Source organism: Protomyctophum bolini, assembly GCF_963924005.1.
Source record: "Protomyctophum bolini genome assembly, chromosome: 21".
Taxonomy (NCBI): domain Eukaryota; kingdom Metazoa; phylum Chordata; class Actinopteri; order Myctophiformes; family Myctophidae; genus Protomyctophum; species Protomyctophum bolini.
The window spans coordinates 18,950,034-18,968,273 of record NC_137882.1 but is presented as its reverse complement, the minus strand read 5'-3'; the positions used below and the strand labels follow the sequence as shown (position 1 = coordinate 18,968,273).

At 45.0% G+C, this 18,240-nt stretch overlaps 1 protein-coding gene across 3 annotated transcripts in view; it reads right to left on the bottom strand.

Annotated features, from left to right (window-relative positions):
• mpp7a (MAGUK p55 scaffold protein 7a) overlaps positions 1–18,240 on the bottom strand; it is a 156,882-nt gene that overhangs the window by 110,686 nt on the left and 27,956 nt on the right. For 2 of the 3 annotated variants that reach the window (XM_080793388.1, XM_080793387.1), the window contains exons 2-3: positions 14,734–14,803; positions 2,651–2,855 (exon numbers count right to left, since the gene is read on the bottom strand). In XM_080793388.1, coding sequence (XP_080649514.1) covers positions 2,651–2,690 — 40 coding nt within the window. In that variant the 5' untranslated portion in view covers positions 2,691–2,855; positions 14,734–14,803. Of the gene's footprint in view, positions 1–2,650; positions 2,856–14,569; positions 14,658–14,733; positions 14,804–18,240 lie in introns of those variants that run through there. The other variant, XM_080793389.1, reaches the window with a different exon arrangement.

The following is an 18,240-nucleotide window of genomic DNA, read 5'->3' as shown; positions in this document are numbered from 1 at the left end:
CATCCGCCCTCTCAGGTCTAGTGAAGTCCACCTCCTGAAGGTCCGCAAGGCAAAGTACCGCACCTGGGGGGGACACGGCCTTCTATGTTTCTGCCCCGAACCTCTGGAATGCTCTCCCGAACTATCTCAGAGTTGCCCCCTCCCTCCTCTCCTTCAAAACCTCAAAACCCACCTCTTCAAGATAGCTTTCCCCAGCTGAGGTCTGCTTAAGATGTCCCCCCATCCCATGGCGGTTAGCTCAACTGTCCGGGCACCTAGGCTGCTGAGCCAGCCTGACGGTGTGCTGTGGGTTCGACCCCCCGACTTCCCCACCATCTCTCTCCTCATTTCCTGTCAGTCTACTTTCAACATATCAATAAAAAGGCAGAAAAAGCCAAAAGAAATCTTTAAAAAATATATATATATCCCTGGCTTAGCCTTTTATGTTTTTAACCTAGCACTGATATTTTACTTGCTTTGTTTTCTTGAATAAAGTTTGTTCCTAGTGTTTTATGTAAAGCGCTTTGGGTATTTAGAAAAGCTCTATATAAATTTGAGCTATCATTCGTCCCCCACTACAATAGAAACCAGCGGCCATCCATCTACCTCTACAATAGACAACAGCAGCCTTCATCCCACTACCTAGCCGGCTTCAACAGACCGGCCCAGAGACCAGCCGTGATCTCAGGCTCATCTCTTCGACATGTCTGCGTTGTTTCACCTGCAACTACCCACAACTGCACGGGACCATCAAGGCAGGAAGGACAGGAGATGAGGCCTAAGGAGTGTTTTTACGTGTTTTATTTGGAAACGCTGGGCCCCAGCAGTAATTGCCTGAAATGACTATAATCATAATTGACGGTCTGGCTTTCTACTTTGCCTGTACGAATTTCCACGACAGGGGCTACGTAAACTCCGTTAAAACGTCTGGACGAGTAGACGCACACACTCTTTATCCATCATAGTTGAACTTTATGTCTGTCTGCCTTTGTCCTTTGTACCCTCCCCTCCCCCCACCACCTGGGTTTGGGAACAGATCCTCTTGCGTGTGTGTGTGTGTGTGTGTGTGTGTGTGTGTGTGTGTGTGTGTGTGCTTGCATGTGTGTGTGTGATGACATAGCTGGCTTATAAAGCTACACTGCGAGGAGGACAGTGTTCCTTGATGGGAAAGGTCGTGACCTCTGGCAGCCGCCTAGGTGTCGACAGTCCTGACATGTTCCTCACTCTGACTTCACACATATTGTAGGTCCAGTAACAGACTGTGACATCACACACAGGTATAGTAATAGACTGATATCACGCGCAGGTCACATAAGAGAGGAGCAGTATACTAGTGACTGAGCGAAAGTCACTAGTGGTGCACAATTAATCAAAAAAAGATCACGATCTAGATTCAGACACCTCTGTGTCCACCAGCGTGCAGCATTGGTCGGCTGTCCAATTCATTTGAGTTAAGGTGGTTGCACACCGGCCGCCTTTTTCGGAAAATCGATGGAGAAACGAGAATCCGAATGTGTCGCCCGGTGTGAAAGACCTTTACTCTTATGTTTTTGCTACAAGAGAGCAAGAATCGTACAGCACTATGCCAGACTGGCATAAACCTAGAAATTCCACCAAAATCAACAAAACACAATCCTGAATGTTAATAATTTAACTCGTGTTCTACAGACCCTCTCACAGAGTTACATCAATATTCAGGATGTGTCTGTTTATGCAAAAACGGGCTAAGTTATTATTGGAAAGTTCCCCCATCACGCCGGACTGTTTGCTCGCTGCAGGCTGTGCTTGATGTTAAAGTAAATTGGTGCCTTAACTCAATTGGTTCCGCACGTCCAGATCAGGCGCGTGCACACGCATGGATTAAAGCTAAATGAAATATGACCACTGAAAAAATGTGTATGGCCAAGGCCCGATTATTATGCCATTTGTAAAACGGTGTGAAAGGAGCCCTCCCCATGCTAGCGCCATTTCCTTAACAATATATCACAAAATGTTAAATGAATGATGATGTTTTAGTATAACATTGTCCCTGCTGTTCTACATACTGCCGATCAGGTGAAGAAATCACAGACTGAGGCTTTAACCTTTGCTTTTATGAAATATCCGAGACCATTAGCGTTTTATGGAAGGTTCTTCTGAACAAGTTGCCATTCTTTTGAGAATTTCAGCCCTTTCCTCTCCAACATTCTCTGCACCTCGCCGATGGATCGGTCCATGTTAAGGCACTGCATCTTTTTCAAATCAAATCCTTGAGGCGTGGCCAGGACACTGACAGGAGCAGTAAATACACGGGTTGTTTTTATAGGGTTGTCACAGTTATTACATAATCATCTAACTCGCAATTAATTGAGGTAGTCGCAATTATTTCGTCATAATCGTATGCATATTGAAAATTCTTCATATATAAAAATAATAGCAGATCTACAAGCTTAAGTATAAAATGTATACAAAAAAGTAGCAGTAATTTCTTGGTATATTTCAGTTATTTGTCATACAGTATCTGCCCCGTCATATCTGCCCTTGCACTTTCGTTTTTATTACGAAGTCTAAAAGGCAAACTAAATTCTACTAACATAACACAATTTCCAATGCCAAAAACACAATGAAATCGTAATTATTTGTGTGACAATTAGTCGTCAACTTAAATGTGTAATTGTGGTACAGCACATACCTGGCTCATGGCCAACAGCTCCAGTGGCCAGGGCGGGCATGGCTCCTGGACTGGTGGCTCCCGCGGGCTGCTTCCTTCCTTCTCTTTCTTTCTTTCTTTCCGGCTGTGAAATATGGCAAAGGGGTGTCAGACCAGCGAGCTCCCCGAGCGACTCTGCCCACACGGACACGTTCCTGTCTTTGGCCAGGCGTTATGCCATCGAGACCTGCAAGAGAACAGAGAGATTAGATGTGTTAGACGCTGCTTGTCAGATGGCTACCGCATGCACATTGTCGTGTTATGAATGGTTATGTATATGTACTCATAGACATGGATGTGAATGAATGGCCCAAGGATGTGGATAAGGAGCAGGAAAATACAATTCCTGCTTTCTAGTTGATAACATCACCGCACACACAGGACAGGGGTTACTGCAGAGTTACTGCAGGGGGAGGCCGCCAAATATTATGATTTCTTTATAGGATTTTTTATAATTTTTGAGGGACGCTAGCCCCTCCCATGCTCAGCTTTCTGTGTTTGTGTGAATCATAGCGATGGTTTGATTGGACGAGCAGAGTCCTTATTGAGGATAAAAAGCGAGGACAGAAAAGAGAAGGCGAAAAAGTGAATACACAAATTGGCCGGAATGAGATGATGTATGATGATAAGAGCGCCCCGCACTTCACACGGGTGCGATTATTTTTTTTACTTTAACCACTTGAACCCTAGAATCCATATTCTGGGGCTCACAATGTTGTGAGCTTGTAGATCGGGCTTTGGAGTGGAGGGGAGAAAAGAGCAGACAAACTACATAGCCAAAGGTCAAGTAGTAACGGTTTGAATGGTTAAATGTCTGAAGATGAATAAACTAAAAAACACTGATGATAGGGCTGTCAAACAAGTCTATGAAGTCTCCGTACGAAATCTATGAAAAAGTTTAATCTGCAACACAATTGTATACAGTATGTAGTGGGAGGTTGTTTAAGACCCCTGCCCTAGTCGTTAACCTAATACCCTCAACCTTTTACACCTCACCAGTGAGTGCTTACCGTTAACCTCTAACCCTAAACCTCACAGGTACATGTCTACATCTAATCTTTAACCTTAACCCTTTTCTTCATCTCTAAAAGTGAGAGCCAGTTTCTTCGAAGATTTTGTTTGTATTTGTGCTGCCATGGGGATGTGGGGGGGGGAAATATGTCAATAATCGTTTTGAAATTACTTATTGTGCTGTAAAGAAAATCAATAAACATATGTTAAAAAAAGAGAGCCAGTGAAATGTCCTCACTCACTGAGATTTCCCTCGCCTTTCTAACCAAGTGTCCCGACTCCTGACATGAGAATATAAGAGCAAACGAGTGTGTGACTCACGCCCGCACACCGCACACACACACACACACACACACACACACACACACACACACACACACACACACACACACACACACACACACACACACACACACACACACACACACACACACACACACACACACACACACACACACACACACACACACACACACACACACACACACACACACACACACCTCGCTGCAGGCCTGTAGTAGTTGCTCTATTCAGCGTCCAGCGGAAACAAGGGAAACCTTATCCACAGAGGGGAAGGTAGCAGACCTATGAGAAGTCAAACGGCCGTGGAAATGCATCGCTTCGTAAACACGGCCGGTCAACTGGAAATCCAGACAGAGCAAGGGGGAGTATACAGCACAAATATGAAGTCCCTGGCTCATTTATGTATCGCCTCCGTAGAGGATGCATGTGTGCGTGCAGTGCACTCAACGCACACATGCACATCTGTCTTGCTGTATATAAACGCAGCAGGGGAAAAACAGCTCATCTGTGCTAATTGAGAAGAGATGAAAGGTGTTTTGAGTCAAAGGCACACACACACACACACACACACAAACACACACACAGGTGCGGGTGAGAATGTGTAAGAGCTTCCACCATGACCGTATGCGTACAGTATGTGCGTGCGCATGCGTGCGTGCGTACACATGCGTGTGTCATCCGAAGGGACCATCTCTGACCATGTGTACTCCAGTCAACCCTAGCAGGTGCTACTACTGTAGTGCAGCAGGCAGGCCTGTGTCAGCATGGTTGAGGGGCCTCAGGGGACGCTCCCAGCACCAGGATCCTCAGCCCTCCGCTGGCCAGCCTCGAGTCGGGCCCACACCTCTCCTATTAAACGCTTAACTGCGTCCATGCTCCATTTACACCTGGCCCCTTTTCAGGAGCCCTTTGGGACCTCGACGCTGACCTCGACGCTGTCCCTGAAGTCCGGCAGCCTCCCGCCACCCGCATGAAAGACTCGCTGTAAATGGGAGAACGGTAACCATTACTGCTGAAGCCGTATTTTGGGAGCAACGTGTAGCCTGCTTTAAGCCCTGGCCTGCTGTGCTCTGAGCCATCGGTAGTAACCGTCCAACAGGAGAGAGAGCTGAAATGCAGCAGCTCTCTTCCTCTGTGCTTCCTAGAGCGATGGTCGAGTTCTGCAGAGTAATTGGCTGCGGTTCGACTTCGGCATTGGTTCACAGAGTTTGATAGCTATGCTCACATGGGACCACTTGGCCAGAGAGACGCAGACAGCCATGACACACATATCCTTCCAGCTCCATTGGAACCTCCCGACGCCAACGCCATCGTACGGTGATGAAGAGCACACGCTAGACCGATCGAGGCATTAAGATTTTGTTCTCACTCTTTAAGTTGACCTTTCACACTAACAGGGCAGTGTTGACACATCGCTGGGCCATGCATGACATGTTAAGAAAGCAGTCTTCAGCAAAGAATCTCACTACCCTGGCACTTTGCCCCAGCAGTGTGTACAAACACACACAGCGAGGCCTAAATTAGCCAAGACTCCCGAGCCGCATAACGTCACCACGCCGCTGTCTGACACACCGTGTTGTGAACAGACCACAGGGACATGGACTGGAGGTGAAGGTCTTAAAAACGAAAAAACCTCGAGAAAACATTATCCAGAAACAGCCCGAGTGAGTAAGGCAGTGAGTAAGATGTTGGACACATACAGAGAAGGTCTTACGATCCCGGGATTGAGACATAAAACAAAACGCGGAGAATTCGCAGAGCAGCCGTTAAGAAAGGCTCGTTTTGAGGGGATGCGGGGGGGGGGGGGGGGGGGACAAATCCATAACCCCGACTCCTCGGTTTGTAGGCCAGCTGTCTTTAGAGCATGGATGTGCATCATGGGCAAAATGAAGTGAAGACCGCAAAACCCGGACCTGGTGCAATCAAAGTTCAGTGGTGTTCCACACGATGTGTACATCCATAAAATGGGTTAACCCATTCTGGGCGGGAACCCCTTGGTGTTTTAAACATTATGTTATAATTTAGCTATTGAGAAATAGCAGATCTACAAGCTCATAGCGCGCCACTCGGTGGCTTATAGGTCTGCTATTTTTTTTTAATCGTGAAAATGCGGCACAAATCTTTGAATATATATTCTTTCAGAGCTAACTTTTTTAACTCAAATCTTTGCTTCTGAGGGGTTCCTGGAATAACATATTTTCAGATGGGGATCGGCGGCCAATTACATATAATTTGTGGGGTCCTTGACATGAAATAGTTTGAGAACCACTGATACAGAAACATGAGGTATTTCAGAAAACTGTCATTATATTTAGAAGACGTTTTTTATTTATTTCGAAGTCAGGCCTAAATGGGTTAAAGAGGCCAACAGAAAGGGGCAGCGGCGCCTGGAGCCGCGACCACAGAATCTCTCCAGCAGGCCTGGCTTGAACAGGGGACAGAACCCAGCGGCCACTGGACTCACGTCACGAGAACCGACCCGTGCTAAATCGGTTCAGTGTATCACGCAGAGGCCCGTGGCACGGTTTTGTCATAATGGCTTTGTGATTGGAATGACAGACTTCAGAGAAGACAAGGAGGAGGAGGAAAGATGGAGAGGAATGGAATGGAATGGGCGACAGCATAGATAATGATGACCTGCTGGCCTCGCCAACAACGTCGTCTGTTTGCCGGGTTGCTACTATTTGCGTCCAAGGGGAGATTACCAAATATTCCCAAATCTAAGGTTAAGGATCCATCTTTCCATTCGGGGAGGACCGGGAAGCGTGCTGCGGCAACACCGGGAACACCTGAGTCTTTTTTTACGGTGCCCAGAAGGATTGTAATGAACAGACTCGGGGAAACATTCCCCACTGTCAGAAAGCTGTGCTCCAGCCATGTCTTTACAGATCACACAGTATCAGGTGGCCATGAGGGGAGTGAGGGGCAACTCGCCATGTGGACAAGAGATGGAATGAGCTCGCCTGCAATGATAAGTATGTTCCTACCTCTATACCTGTGCCATATATCCATGCTCTGCGTCTGCTAAATGATGTTGGCGCCATCTAGCGGGACACCTCGCCACTGCACACAGAGGCGATCCCTCCCCACCCCTCAGTTGAAAGACAAATTGCAGCACCTCTCTGAATAAAAGGCCTGCATGTTAGCGGACGGCATCTGTGTCTGTTTAGTCTTGTTCGGTGTGTGAAATCTGAAGTGAAATCGATGTTTTAAGAGAAAACAGCTCGAGGGGGCGTTGGTCGATGGATGGGTCAAGGGATGAAGAGAAGGGGGTGGGGGGGACGGAGGAACTGCTGTTATTCTTCCGTTCTTTTGGAGAACAGGGCTGTCTGTGCTGCCGGGTGTGAGCTCTGCTAGAGACGTCTGACGCTCAGCTGGAGGTTGATTAGGGCGCAGAGAGGGAAAACAGAGTCAGGGGTTGAGTGACTGACACCCAAACACGTTGGAGACCTTTCACACATTTATACGGCTGAGGGCCAATAGAGCAAGCCTGCACTGTGTTTAACCCTTCGGTTACATTTTATTCCTTGACCTCTCACTACCCTGCTCCCACTTCTTTGCCTGAAGCCGAGCGCCAATGGCCTCTGGAAAGATCACAGTCCTATATGGATGTGGTCCAGGGACACCACTGACCTGCCCACAGGAGAAAGACGGAGAATAAAATGTTCCTCCTAAGCGTGACATTGGGAGGCAACATTGCGTTTACATAGGCGTAAACGCTTCTGCAGCAATGCGTGCTGCCTTGCTATGGGCTCAGGTAGGAAGTATTACAACAGGCCACTGCAGAACGTCGGGCTGGCCAACGGGGACCAGTGAAACCTTCCTTTGTAAATCAGGTTTCCTCCCCCCCCCCGGGGGCCATCCCACACCAGGTGATAGGAAGGACAGCCACTAGCCTGGGACGTTATTGGGCCATCATGAACAGCACCGATCATCTTCTCCCTCGAATGACAGACACTGTCCATCCTTGTCACACCTCCTGTGGTTACGGCTCAAAGGGCTTTGTCCACCCCCAATCCCACCCACACCGCGTTCCAACTCACTTCATCATCTGTGGATCCACTGTCTATTTGACAAGCTGTGACACCTGCTCTGGTTACAAACCTTGTCCCATCTGTTGCAACATCACAACACTCTGGTACTCCACTCATAGTCACAATCTTTAAATCTGCACAGATGTGGGTCTGTCATCTTCTAAGCCAGCTGAAGACGTGGCTTTTTTCCCCCCTCAGGGAATGTTTGCATATGCAAACTAAAGTTTTGCTCACACAAACCTAGTCTCACGTGGACGGACCCATTGTCTTACGTCATCAATTTCAGTGATGGAGGGTCTGAATAACAAGATTTTGTCGATAGTCTCTATACAATTTAGGCATTTAGCAATTTAGGCAATTTAGGCATTTAGCAGACGCTCTTAATCCAGAGCGACGAACACAATTGGCCCGTGTTCAGGGGAGGGAAGTCGGGAGGAAAGGGTGAAACTTGTCACTGCAGGTATTCCCAAGGGGGTGTGGCTGCACCTGCCAGAGGGGAGTGTTGGGTGGAGTAGTTTGGTGGCAGGTGAGCCAGTAGGATATTACAGCAATACACAGAAATGTGTGTGGGGAGGAAATAATTGGATTAACGACAGGGGAAGAAGGAAAAAAATAAGTTTTGATTGGCTGGGTTGTTTTTTTAATTACATAATATAATATTTTGTATTTATAAATACCACTTGTTTTGTGGGTTTTTTTTTACATAATCAAATGTTTTATGTTCATGATTCACCAGCATCCTGAATGGCTTGATTCTAGACTTAAAATAATTGATAAATATTTTTGGAATGGAACCATAAATCATCTCTACTGGAGCAGATGGAGGTTAAGGTAGTGTTGCATATTCTCTTCCAGTGGGATGGAAGAGGGAACCTTCTGTCTACGAGCATGCTACTTTAAACCACTTGATTGGAGACACATTTTTATCAGTCCATTATTTTTAGGTCAAAGCATTTTCAAAAAACATTTCCAAAATTGTCTTTGTCAAATCTACGAAAAACAAATATTGTTTAAGAAGTAGTGAAAATAGCTACAATCTCACACGCACTATGCAGCGCAAAGCGACGAGTTGTGAGCTTGTAGATCTGCTATTTTCACTAGTTTGGGCAAACGTCTAATTTCTCTTTTGGGTCACAAGCTAAAGTTTGGGAACCACTGCTTTTAGACCACCGCTGTGCACCGCTCAGAGTTAGAGCAACATTTGCTGCATTGGTGGAAAATACTTTCAATTTATCACTTTCAACTTGGCACTATATTATGGGCATTATTTAACAATTTCGTGGCGCCCGCTGGCCTAGTGGTCCAGGGCTCCAGGCGCATGCCATATTTAGGCTCTGGCCTGACAGCAGGTCGCGTGTTTGGGGTCCCGTTCATGACAACCTCTTTCCTGTCTATCTTCACTTGATACTATCAATAAAGGCCTAAAACAAATTTCAAATAATTATTTGTCTCTCAAACTTCTCACAGAATAGTGAAAGTAGTAGGCACCTACAACCTCACAACAGACATGTCTTTACAGTATAAACAAACTTTTTGAAAGATTTCCATTTCTTTTGGAAATAGATACAGGTTGTCTATTTTCAAAACAACATTTGTTAAACAACTAAGCCTTATTAAAACAATATGGCAATAGGTGATAATCTCTCTCTACCCCCTGTTAGCATGAAATACATACAGACAGAAGCATGTACCTCCTGTTAGAATGAAATACATACAGACAGAAGCATGTACCTCCTGTTAGAATTAAATACATACAGACAGAAGCATGGACCTCCTGTTAACATGAAATACATATATACAGAAGCATGGACCTCCTGTTAGAATGGAAGCACCTACCAAATACTAGGCTGTGGCGGCGAGCATCGATTCGCAGGGCCACAGACATGCATGTTATTAAAAGCATGGCATGTCATTAGCAGCCGCGTGCATTTTTTTAAGAGCACGCTATCTTGTTTTCACATGTGCGTGCGCGCTTCCATAAAGCTCAGCAACGGTGACAGAAAGCCTGCACTTTCAGTCCATATAAAAAGACACACATAAGGCCAAATATTTGCGCCGTGACGTTGGTTATGAAGGGGAGGTGACGGAGGAAAGAGCAAAAGTTTGAGGTGCATAGAGAGAGAGATGGAAAGAATAAAGTGAAGGACATTCATGCCTTCATCCAGTTAAGATTGGTGAACGTCTTACCATATTCATCGTATGACAAACAGCGAAAGCAGCCGATCTACAAGCTCCCGAGCTGTCGCATCTCGTCAGTCACATTGTGAATTTTTTACACATTGTGATCATTATAGATTCTCTAATTTATCAATATGTCAACATGTCAACAAGGAGCATCCATATTTTTGGTAGTGCCGTATGGAGGCTGTGAAGACAGATTCAATGTTAAATCCATTCGTGTTTTTCGGCTAGTCTACACATCACGATGGCTTGTTGCAGGAACCACAAATTGCAAAGTCAGACGGACGGATGCAGATAGAGTTACAGCCACATGCGCACCACCATACATGACAAAATCATAAGTGTATAATTGCAACATAGCCAGCTGTGGTAGACGGCTACATTCATTTACAAACGTACGTGCGCACGCACGCACACACACACACACAGCTTTTCATGGAGCTGTGCGTACTATGTATTAAACTGTGGTCAATTCATCCACGACATGCTGAAATGGAAATATTGTTGAGAGCAGAACTACAGGCAGGCCTCTGCTCTGATCATGGAAAAACACATTATCAAGTCGTGTGCACGTGTGTGTGTGTGTGTGTGTGTGTGTGTGTGTGTGTGCAGCACTACCAGGATGTCTCAGAGTCGTCTCCCATTAGGAGTGAGGCACATGACACTTGTTTAGCCCATAGCGTACAACTGTACTCTAGTGGTTCGATGTTTTTGAGTGGTGCTATAGCCACTCCTATAGACAGCTGTGTGTGTCCCTGGCTGGCTGTGTCTGTCTGTCTCTGTGTCCGTCTGTCCGTGCGAGTACGGAAATAGCGTTTGTTGACCACCAAGTGTCACTGTTGCGCAGCCTAACACACACACACACACAGGCCAGGGAGGAGGGCTTGTACAGTACAGTACAGCACCACTCACTTCAGAATGGTCTGGTTTTTTCTTTTTTATGTCACCCTCTGACCGTCGCCACTCCACATAACCGTAGGTCCCTAAACCCCTCCACCCTGTCATCCTCCATATTTTCCTCTCTACCCTCCCTGCATTCCTTCCCCTCTCTCTCACCTCACCTGACACTGCAACCTCATCCTTTGTCTCCACAACTATCTCATCTGCATTTGTGCATCACTGTCCTCTCTCTTCCATGCCAGCAGGCACAGCGCCTCCCTGGTTATCTGAAACCCTCGGAGAGGAACGAACACCTCTCAGGGCAGCTGAAAAGAAGTGCCGTAAGACGAGGCAACCAGATGACTCACTCCTTTCTGTCTTCTCCCTCTCGCTATCCACTGCTAAATCCTTTTTCTACCATCACCAAGATTCAATCCTGTACCTCTAACCCAGGGAAGCTCATCTCCACCTTAAACCCGCTCCCTCACCCCACCTTCAACACCCTCACCTACTTCGAGAAGAAGGTCGATGACATCAGCAGCTCCTTTTCCTCATCTTCCCCATAAAGAAGTGTCTGACCCACCCAATAGTAGCCTGGGGTCCACCTATGCTTTCTATGGCATAGGCAGCTCCTGGCAGGATCCGCCGGGAGAATCTAGACGCAGCTGCGAGACATGAGACTAATTAATTAGAGAGAGAGGAGTGTGTGTGTGTGTGTGTGTGTGTGTGTGTGTGTGTGTGTGTGTGTGTGTGTGTGTGTGTGTGTACGGGTGTGCGTCAATTTAACAAAGGTGCAGACGATCAGAAATCAGCAGAGAGTGATCGACGTTTGCGCAACCGAATTGAAGTGGACTCTGTCCCAGACTTTTTTTTCTGGGTTTCCGAGGCTAACCCAATAGTAACCTCAACATATCATGCCTGACCTCGTGCTTTTCAGACGACGAGGTCCTAAAACTAGTGACCTCCACAAGACCTGTCCTACCACCTGTCCTCTTGACCCCATCCCTTATCCAGACCATTGCACCTGATCTGCTCCCCTTCATTACCTCCATCATCAACATATCTGGATTAGCATATTATGTAGACATTGCATTCTATAGTGTATAGTATACTTATAGTTTCATTGCACAGCTATTCTACTGGATATAGATTCTTAGCTTACTTCTGATCCTTGATGACTATTTATATGTATTTAATGTAGTATCATGTGTTGTTCTGGCTTACTGTAAGTTGCTCTGGAGTAAGAGCATCTGCTAAAGTCCTAAATTGCAAGTTATAAGTTATTCAATTTAAAAATATCGGACTGACAGTTCCAGATATAGGCTAAATTATAGCTAAGCCATATAATGTTAAAAATAGAGATTCTAGCCCATCCCGGTCTAAAGAATGCTTTTTATACCTTTAGCCCATTTTGGGCGGGAACCCCTTTTGGTGTTAGAATTATGTTATGCTTTAGCTATTGAAAAATATCAGATCTACAAGCTCATAGCTCCCCCCGAGGATGCACACGGAACGTTACAGACTTTCTTTTATGCCAACTGCTATCAGACTATTCAATGCGAATGCATAAGAACTGCCTCCCCCCTGCATTTGTGTGTTTATGTCCATTTGTGTCTGTTTTGTGTTCTTCTGTCTGTCCAGTAGTTTTAGCTTTTATGCTGTTATAACGCTTCAATTTCCCCTCAGGGATTAATAAAGTATATCTCATCTCATCTCATCTCTCATAGCTATATTTTTAGAATCTAATCTCAGGTGAAAATGGGTTCAATATGTTATACAGTACATGTTTCATAAAGTGATGCAGGGCAGACACAAACACGGAGGGCAATGTGGCGCTGAGCGCCGTGAAGAATCGGTGGACTGTCCATCGTGCAGACGTGCTCATCATGCACATTAACCCTCTGTCAGTGCTTCCATCTCGTGCTCTGGTGCCTCCGTCTACAGGCGGAAAGACTGCATTTGTTATGCTTCGTCTCGTGGTCCCGTCTAATTTATTGCAAGCAGCCACAACTTTATTCTGCCAATAAGACAGCTTTACATTTATGAAACCAGATACGATCAAAGCATAGTTTTCTAGTGTCCATACATGTTTAAATGCCCTGTTTTCACTGTCAATTTTCATGTTTGTACTTTGTATAGTACCATTTTTCTCCTACCAACGAGCAGCAGGCCAAATGTTTAGCCAACTTCTCACTCAAGCAGACTGCAAACGTAATGTAGCTACCCTAACCCCACCACGCAAACAAATCGATCCAATAATGTGGCATTGTAATAATTATGACAATAAATGTCAAATTATTATTGAATGATTATTACAATGATGATGCTCCATTACATCACAATAATGGAAAGGGTGTAAAACTACCTTTTTACAGTTTATCGTGCCACCTACAGCTAATTAATTTTGATCCAATCTCTGCATCTTCCACAAATGCTTAAAACACCAAAAGGGTTTCCCAACTTCCCGTCCTGAATGGGTTAAGTTATTTGTCATATCTGCCCTGGGCAATTTGTAATTAGAAGCCTAAAAGGCAAACAAGAAATACAAATTGTAACGTTCCAACGTTCCAATGTTCAATGCAAAAAGAAAAACCCAATTATTTGTCAATCATCACCTTAAATGTGTAATCATGACAGGCCTACTTTAAAGTTTCTCATTACAGACCATAATGTCTCTTCATAACCTTAATCTCTTAGACATTTCCCAAAGCGATTAGGCAGTTCTAGCACTATGACTATGCGTGTATGCTCATGTCTGAGACAATTAAGAATCCAAATGAATTATCACCAGGTATGTTGGCACATGCCAGAAATGTGTGTTGGTGAGGATACCCTTTCCATATCAAATATGTGCGTGATTATGCAAGTATTCTCACACACACACACACACACACACACACACACACACACACACACACACACACACACACACACACACACACACACACACACACACACACACACACACACACACACACACACACACACACACACACACACACACACACACACACACACACACACACACACACACACACACCTAGATTAACCTGTCTTTCTGGACCCCTAAGTTAAACATGTCAGCAGCCACAACTCTTCATAGCACTTAACACACTTTGTTCAATTCCTCGCCTTGTTAATGTTTAAAAAACAAGAACCATGGAATGCAACTTTGCATGATATTATCTGGTTACATGACTGCACCTTGGACAGAGAGGACAGCCGCACGCTCCATTTGGGGGTCATACTGTACATACAGTCAAACCCTACGTGTTCATTTAATCTACTAGAAATCTAATTTACTAAACTAGAAGCCAAGTCAGCTTTCCCACCAGACTACTAGAGACAAGACAGCGCACGGCAGCCCGCTCAAATAGGCCTTTAAAAAAAAAAACACATTATGCCAGACTCTCACTCTGTTAAGCAAACATAAATGGCAACAACAAAGCTGCATAAATAGTCCAATGTCAAGGAAGAATGTGTTGGGACTTACCAGATCTTTATAATAGTAGTACACCTTCACAAGCTAGCAGAAGCACTCCATTCATTATGTCAGGGAACACAGTCACACATACACACACGGGACGGACACACACACGACACACACACACACACACACACACACGCCCACAAGGTGTAGCAACAACAACTACCTACCTGATCAGACCTGATACTCTGGTTTATGTTGTTGACTGAAGTCTCATGCTCCGCCCACACATCTACGCACCTGTAAGACAGAAAGACAAAGAGAAAGGAGAGAGACAATGCATGAGAAAGATAAATAACATACATTAACACATGTATCTATAATGTCACTCATTTCATGATTCTTCCTCCCTTAAAACAAGGCATTCATGCTGCTCCTCTCCATTCAAGAAATAAATAATGTGCCTAGAGGTAGTAACTACACATGACCACTAGATGGTGACACCACCCCAATAATGATTTCCCAGTGTTTCAGGTTCAGCTCTTGCATGCTTTTCAGCACTTCTTCTGCCACAGCCAGACTTGGCCTAATTGTACTGGTCGCTGACAGAGCAGAGGCTGTCGTCATTCTCAGGTGTGTCAACATGGGAGAGTGCATGCATTTGTGTATGCGCACGCGTGTGGGGGCGCATGTATGTCATCGCATCCCCCGTGGCCTAGTGGTGTGTGACCTCATCAGGTGCCAGTGGAGATCCGAGATAGGCACCAGTAATCTCATCCACTACCTGCCAGGGGCCCATTGTTATTAAAAAACAGATGGGGCCACGCCGACTGGCAAGGTCAGACTGGCACGGAACAGTCTGCCTGCTAATGGCGCTAGTTTGGAACTCACTCAACCTGGCTAAAAGATTAAACAATAGGCTGTGTTAATTCACGTGCACAGAGAGACCTTTGTCAGAAGTAGGGATGCTCCGAGCAGGTTGTTTGGGACTGATCCAAATTGTTTTTCTCATGATCGGCTGTTACCGATCTTGTGCGTAAGGGGAAAGTTTTAATAATTCCAAAATGATTATATGTCAAAAGCCACGTCAAAACTGTTCCTGTGTGTGTGGGGAGGAAGGGGAGAATGTTTAGGCCTGTCACAAAAATGCTAAATGATACTATATATATATATATATATATATATATATATATATATATATATATGACTTTTATATCACTTAAATTATATAAAAGATCGGTTTCTCTAGATCGTTTAAATTGCTGATCACCGATCGAGTCATTTGGAGTGAATATCGGCCGATCACCGATCGGTGGGCGATTGAAGTGTTTCAAATCAAAAGAAAGACATTTCCACTATCTGTGGTTGATAGGGCTGCACAATAATTAATCGAAAATCTTATGTCGAAAAATGTTATGTCTCATAATTATGTGATCATGAAACATAGCAATGAATTCAAACCTCACATTCTCCCAGAGTGTTAATAGTTATTAGTAGAGTTAATAACTAGAACAGTGTACATTATATCCCATTTCCCCAATCAGGCTCCCAAAAACATTTGACCAAAAACAAAACACTGATAAGCACAATATGGTAAATTGTACATTTATATAGCGCAATTTTGATTATCCAAAGTGCTTTACATAGACCATGCAAGCCACCTGAACCTGCACATCGGGAGCAATTAGGGGTTCAGACAGAGTCTTGCTCAAGGACACTTCAATACTAACTCTGGGAGATCGAACCTGGAACCTTCCGGTTGCCAAGTGTCCACTCTACCCCTGAGTCACTGCCGCCCAAGGAGCAAAGAACGAAATAAAGAAAATAATACAAACATATGTTTGAACCACAAATCATCATAATTGACAATATTCCCGGATGATGATTGTGATTGCAATCATATCATTTTAACCATGATGGTGGAGCGTGTAGTGTCAGTATACACAACAAGGCGTGCATGATGTGATGTGCTCTCATTGCTCTGCACCTTTCTCATGCAGTCACATCCAGTGGCATGTTGCACACATCAATGGACAAGATGAACTCTCTTCACTACGTTTTTACACCTCTCCTCCTCCCTCTTTCCTCCTCTCGTATGGACAGTGCAGCTCTTTGTCTGTTGCCTGGCCCATTAACAGGGAACTGAGGCCACAGTCACTGTCACTCGCTGCCCCCACATTCCACTGTCACACACACGCGCGCCACACACGCACTCTCTACTACCCCCCCCCCCCCCCCCCTCTTCAGTATAGTATGCTGTCTTGTTCACCTGGTCACCCGTCTCTCTCTCTCTCTCTCTCTCTCTATCTCTCTCTCTCAATTAAATCACACACACACACACACACACACACACACACGGGACATCACCATGCTGCCGAAAATAACCATCCTGAATACAACATTGGAGTTTGGATGAGGGGGAGGAGGATGGGTGGACAGACAGACAGACAGACAGACAGACAGACAGACAGGGGGTCCCATGACATGGCACCCCCATGTGCATGTCTGATCGAACCCTACAAACCCTCCCGCGCACTCAGTTTAGTCAACGCAGGGAAGCTGGAAGTACCTTCACTAAAAACGCCGGGACAACGCTCCACACGTCCCAAACTCTTCACCCTTCTGGCTCCAAAACTATGGAATGCACTTCCCATTACAATCAGAACTGCAGACTCACACCCAATCTTCCGCCGTAGTCTGAAAACCCACCTCTTCAGACTCCATCTTGGCCCATAGCACTTGCTGTAGCACTTGTCCTAGCCCAACAACCGTACAGGCGAAAGCAAAGGCTAAACTTACGTAACTTTGATAGCATTTTATGTTGACATAGCACTGTATGTGACTGAGGGACTGCCATTTTCGTTTTTTCATGTGATGTGAAAGCAGGGAATCTTAGCCTCGAATTGACATTGTTGTTCAGTTTGATCCACCAGTTTTGGAGATATGGCGTATAGAGTAATGTCTTGCAGAACACAGCGAGTTGAGAAAACAGGCTTGAAAGGTTCACTTCTTACATTACACCTAGCTAGTATATTTATTTACATGTCGATTTCAGCTCTGACATTTATTTCAGACATGCTCTAGTATGTCTGCCTGTGCAAATTAACTCATTTAGGGGGGAAAAATAGTTTTTCTCCTCTGGTGAAAAGCTGGAATTTCCACAATGGCAGGCTCTCAGTCAAATCTGGTCACATAATTATAGTATATCTGCATAGTTTCATTAGATAATCCACTGTTACGTTCTTAGTTTACGTATGAAGATTTTTGAAGATTTAGAACACTTTCCTGGGGGTCTTTATGTGTGTAATATGTGGTTTTAGATCTTTTAGATTTTAGCAGTGAGCCCAGTGTCTCTGATGTCATGGACACTGGGCTCACTTACTTCCTGGACTACATGTTGTCTCAGTAAGACAGCCCTCACCCTATCCACAAGGAGGAGCAGTGCACCAAAGCATTATGCGAATTGTAGTCCAGGAAGTAAGTGAGCCCAGTGTCGATGACATCAGAGCCACTGGGCTCACTGCTAAAATTTAAAATATCTAAAACCACAAAATACACACATAAAGACCCCCAGGAAAATGTTCTAAATCGTCTAAACGTCATTAACATATATTTTTTGAAGTGTCCCATTAAATGTAAATTGAAAAACCGTGTGTCGCGTCACATCTCTATATATGGTCATGCCTCGTGACATCACGCCTCCATATATGGTCACGCCTCCATCTCCTATCTATATG